Source organism: Pithys albifrons, chromosome 7 (genome assembly GCF_047495875.1).
Source record: "Pithys albifrons albifrons isolate INPA30051 chromosome 7, PitAlb_v1, whole genome shotgun sequence".
NCBI classification, from domain to species: domain Eukaryota; kingdom Metazoa; phylum Chordata; class Aves; order Passeriformes; family Thamnophilidae; genus Pithys; species Pithys albifrons.
This window is the reverse complement of record NC_092464.1, coordinates 565,935-570,765: the sequence shown is the minus strand read 5'-3', so window position 1 is coordinate 570,765 and position 4,831 is coordinate 565,935. Positions and strand designations below refer to the sequence as shown.

Genomic DNA, 4,831 nt, shown 5'->3' with positions numbered 1-4,831 from the left:
CCCGGCTCCGGGCTGCTGGGGGGACACGGCTGCTCCAGCAAGGACAGGGCAGCGCTGGGGGCTCACGGGGGTGGGCTGGGGGTGCTGTGGGGCTTGTCTATCATGTGGTGGGGGGCGAGTCCCTGACACCCCAGGAAGGAGAAGGCGGCACAGGGCGGGGGGGGAAGCTCTTTATGGGGTACCAAATGCACATCGTTCATGTACAGCGGCGCCCTAGAAAAGAAATGGGGTCCTCCCCTGCCCCCCACAGGGGGGCTGCACCCAGAACTCCCCCTCGGCAGGGAAGGGGCTGGCGTGGAGCAGGGACAGAGGGGGGTGGGGGGTCCCACCCCCCCAGGGTCCCCATGCCTGGTCCCAGAGGGTTCTGTCCCTCCACCAGCACTGTGGCCCCATGTCCTGGGGGGTCTCATGCCCTGGAAGGGTCCCTTGCCCCCAGGGCGGGTCCTGTACACGCAGGGGAGTCTGAGTCCCCTCAGCCCCCTCCAGGCCTAGGGGTTCCAGGGGGACTGTGCCAGCCTCCCGCAGCTGGGGCAGGACCTAATAAATACCGGGGGGGAGGGCTGTGGTTTGGGGGGCTGGCACAGGCTGGCACCTGGCTGAGAGGGCCTGGGGGCTACCCCCCCTTAGGGGTGGCCCACAGGAGGTTGGGGGCCCTAGGGGGGACAGAAGTCGGTGAAGTAGGGGTGCTGCAGGGCCTCCTCTGCCGAGATCCGCTGCACCGGGTTGCACTTGAGCAGGTTCTGGAGGGAGCACAGGAGGGTTGAGGGGGGAGAACACAGACCCCTCCCCATCCCACAGCCCTCCCATCCCACTGCCTGTCTCAAACGGGCAGGGGGCTGCAAGGCAAGAGGGCAACAATCCCTGGGAGCCAGAGCCCCTGTGGCGTGGGCAGGTGGACAGGTAGGAGAGAGACACAGGTCAGGGGGTGCACAGGTTGGAGGGGGGCATGGGTGGGGTCTTACCTGCAGCAGGTCCCGGCCAGTTGCGTTCAGCTTGGGCACCACGTTGACCAGGGAGGTGGTAGCCGGGTACATGGGGTAGGGCTGGGGACACACAGGTGACCCACGGCCCCCCAGCACTTCCTCCAGCCCCCCCGGCCCCCCACTCACCTTGTAGTCCGGCAGCTTGGCCATAGCTGGCCACTGCTCCTCCGTGGGGGTCCCCAGCAGCGTGGGGATGGTCAAGGGCCACCACGGGGGCACCTGGCACCCGACTCCCCCAGTCCCCTGCCCAGCCGAGGGGGGTCCCCATGCCCAGGGGTCTCCATTACCACAGGGCTTCCCATTCACCAGGTTCTCCATTCCCAGGGGTCCACATTCCGGGGGGCTCCCTGTTCCTGGGGGTTCCTCATTCCCAGGGGTCCCCATTCCTTGGGTTTCTTATTCCCATGAGTCCCCGTTCTGCAGGGCTCCACATTCCCAGGAGGTTCCCCATTCCCCATTGGGACGCCCATTCCAAAGCAGGATTCCCTATTCCAAGGGGATCCCCTGTGCTGGACCTCCTTGTTCTCCCTTTCCCAAGGATATCGGAAGATCCTCTTCAGCTGGTCATCCACGTCATTCCCTGGGAAGAGGGGCCGCCCCGCATTGGCCAGCTCTGGGGAGACAGGGGGTGAGTGCCGGAGCCCCCCGGCCCCCCCGGCCCCGGCCCCCCAGCGCACCTGCAAAGATGCACCCGGCTGACCACATGTCGATGGAGGTGGAGTAGAGTTTGGCACCAAAGAGAACGTCGGGGGGCCGGTACCAGAGAGTGACCACCTGGGAGGGACAGGACCCTCAGACAGGGACAGGGACACTCAGAGCACAGGGCAGGCAGGACCCCGAGCCCCTCACCTCAGCCGAGTAGCAGCGCACGGGGATGCCGAAGGCCCGGGCCAGCCCAAAATCTGCCAGTTTGAGCTCCCCATTCTGGGGGGACAGGTGCAGTCAGTGTGGGGGGCCCCACCTGTGCCCCCATACCCCGGGGGGGTTGTTCTGGTACCCCACCCACCCCGGGGCTGGCGGTGGCCGCTGCTCCGGCCCCATCAGTCTTTCCCATCACCAGAAACACAGGAGAGATGGAGCTGCAGTCACAGTTGGACTGACCCCAGATGTGAACCCCCAGAGGGACAGATGGACAGCTCCCAGCTGTGGTTCTCCCCACATGACAAACAGACAGACAGCCCCCAGGTGTGACAACCAACAGACAGACAGCCCCCAGCTCCCAGATGTGGTCCCCCCCCAGAGAGACTGACAGCCCCCAGGTGTGACAACTGACAGACAGACAGACAGACAGCCCCCAGGTGTGACAACTGACAGACAGACAGACAGCCCCCAGGTGTGACAACTGACAGACAGACAGACAGACAGCCCCCAGGTGTGACAACTGACAGACAGACAGACAGCCCCCAGGTGTGACAACCGACAGACAGACAGACAGACAGCCCCCAGGTGTGACAACTGACAGACAGACAGACAGCCCCCAGGTGTGACAACTGACAGACAGACAGACAGACAGCCCCCAGGTGTGACAACTGACAGACAGACAGACAGCCCCCAGGTGTGACAACCGACAGACAGACAGACAGACAGCCCCCAGGTGTGACAACTGACAGACAGACAGACAGACAGACAGCCCCCAGGTGTGACAACTGACAGTCAGACAGACAGCCCCCAGGTGTGACAACCGACAGACAGACAGACAGACAGCCCCCAGGTGTGACAACTGACAGACAGACAGACAGACAGACAGCCCCCAGGTGTGACAACTGACAGTCAGATGGACAGCCCCCAGGTGTGACAACCAACCGACAGACAGACAGACAGCCCCCAGGTGTGATAACCAACAGACAGACAGACAGACAGCCCCCAGGTGTGACAACTGACAGACAGACAGACAGCCAGCCCCCAGGTGTGACAACTGACAGACAGACAGACAGCCCCCAGGTGTGACAACTGACAGACAGACAGACAGACAGACAGACAGCCCCCAGGTGTGACAACTGACAGTCAGATGGACAGCCCCCAGGTGTGACAACCAACCGACAGACAGACAGCCCCCAGCTCCCAGATGTGGTCCCCCCCCCCAGAGAGACTGACAGCCCCCAGGTGTGACAACTGACAGACAGACAGACAGCCCCCACCTCCCAGGTGTGACTCACCCAACACAGCACCCCACTCCCGGGTCTGCCCCCTCTGTGCCCTCCCCGGTGATGAGCAGGTTCTGGGCTTTCAGGTCCCCCCGTGCCCCTCGGTGTGCCCCCTGTACCCACCCTGTTGATGAGCAGGTTCTGGGGTTTCAGGTCCCCCCGTGCCCCTCGGTGTGCCCCCTGTACCCACCCTGTTGATGAGCAGGTTCTGGGGTTTCAGGTCCCCCCGTGCCCCTCGGTGTGCCCCCTGTACCCACCCTGTTGGTGAGCAGGTTCTGGGGTTTCAGGTCCCCCCGTGCCCCTCGGTGTGCCCCCTGTACCCACCCTGTTGGTGAGCAGGTTCTGGGGTTTCAGGTCCCCCCGTGCCCCTCGGTGTGCCCCCTGTACCCACCCTGTTGATGAGCAGGTTCTGGGGTTTCAGGTCCCGGTGCAGGACGTTGCGGCTGTGGCAGAACGCGAGGCCCTTCAGGAGCTGGTACATGAAGGACTGTGGGGGACACATGGAGGTCTGTCAGCTCGACACCAGAGCTCCCTGTGGGGCCAAGCTCCTGGGGACCCCCAGACCCACCTTGACAATCTCAGGGTCTAGGTCCCCATTGCAGCTGTCAAAGTATTTCTTCAGGTCCTGGGGGGGGAGCAAGAGGGGGCTGCACTGAGGGGGGCTGGGAGTGGGGACCCCCAGGGACCCCCCGTGCCCCCGGCGCTCACCTGGTCACAGAACTCAAAGACAAGGGTCAGCTTCTTGTCGCTGTGCAGGACGTCGTGGAGCCTGTGGGGGGTGGTCCCTGAGCCCCCCGGGCCCTGCCCAGCCCGTGGCGCCGGGCAGGGGTCCCTGAGCCCCCCCGGGCAGGGGTCCCTGAGCCCCCCCGGGCAGGGGTCCCTGAGCCCCCCCCCCCCCCCCCAGCAGGAGTTCCTGAGCCCCCCCGGGCAGGGGTCCCTGAGCCCCCCCCCCTAGCAGGAGTTCCTGAGCCCCCCCGGGCAGGAGTCCCTGAGCCCCCCCGGGCAGGGGTCCCTGAGCCCCCCCGGGCAGGAGTCCCTGAGCCCCCCCCCCCCCCCAGCAGGAGTTCCTGAGCCCCCCCCCACCCCCCGGGTAGGGGTCCCTGAGCCCCCCCTCCGGTGCCACAGCCCCCCCCGGCCCGGGAGCAGCCCGGCCCCGCCGCCCGTCCTGGAGCGGCCGCGCCGGTACCTGACGATGTTCTTGTGCTTGAGCTCCTTGAGCAGGCAGATCTCGCGCAGCGCCGAGCTCGGCACCCCCTGCGGGACACGGCGGGTTGGGCGGGCCGGGGGCGCCCGGGGGGCCCGGGGGGGCCCGGCCCCGCCTCACCTCATCGTCGTCGTCCAGCCGCACCCGCTTCAGCGCCACGATCTCGTGCGTCTCCCGGTTCTTGGCCTTGAACACGGTCCCGTAGGTGCCTGCGGGGCGCGGGGAGGGCGTCACGGCGTGGGCTCCGGTACCGGCCCCCACAGCCCCCTGGCACGGCACGGCACGGCCAGGCCCAGCCGCACCTTCCCCGATCTTCTCCAGCTTCTCATATTTCTGCATCGCGCCGCGATCGCGGCCCGGCCCCGACCCCGGTCCCGGTCCCGGCCCCGCCGCCGTCCCGGCAGCCCCCGCGCGCCGCCCCGGCCCCGCCCCTCCCGGTGGCCCCGCCCCTCCCGGCAGCGTCCCGGTCCGGCCCCGCCCCTCCCGGCCCCGCCCCTCCC

At 67.0% G+C, this 4,831-nt stretch overlaps 1 protein-coding gene across 2 annotated transcripts; it reads right to left on the bottom strand.

Annotated features, from left to right (window-relative positions):
- Window positions 1-156: 156 nt before the first annotated feature.
- CDK5 (cyclin dependent kinase 5) lies at window positions 157-4,752 on the bottom strand. 2 transcript variants are annotated; one of them, XM_071560867.1, is made up of 12 exons: window positions 4,634-4,752; window positions 4,452-4,540; window positions 4,314-4,381; window positions 3,836-3,896; window positions 3,696-3,752; window positions 3,519-3,614; window positions 1,833-1,907; window positions 1,661-1,757; window positions 1,527-1,596; window positions 1,110-1,170; window positions 963-1,043; window positions 157-740 (listed from the first exon to the last, which is right to left on the bottom strand). In XM_071560867.1, exons 1-12 carry the CDS (start codon window positions 4,668-4,670, stop codon window positions 654-656), a joined length of 879 nt encoding a protein of 292 aa, XP_071416968.1. In that variant the 5' UTR covers window positions 4,671-4,752; the 3' UTR covers window positions 157-653. The 2 variants fall into 2 exon arrangements, with proteins under 2 accessions (XP_071416968.1, XP_071416969.1); XM_071560868.1 differs by lacking the exon at window positions 1,833-1,907.
- Window positions 4,753-4,831: the final 79 nt, after the last annotated feature.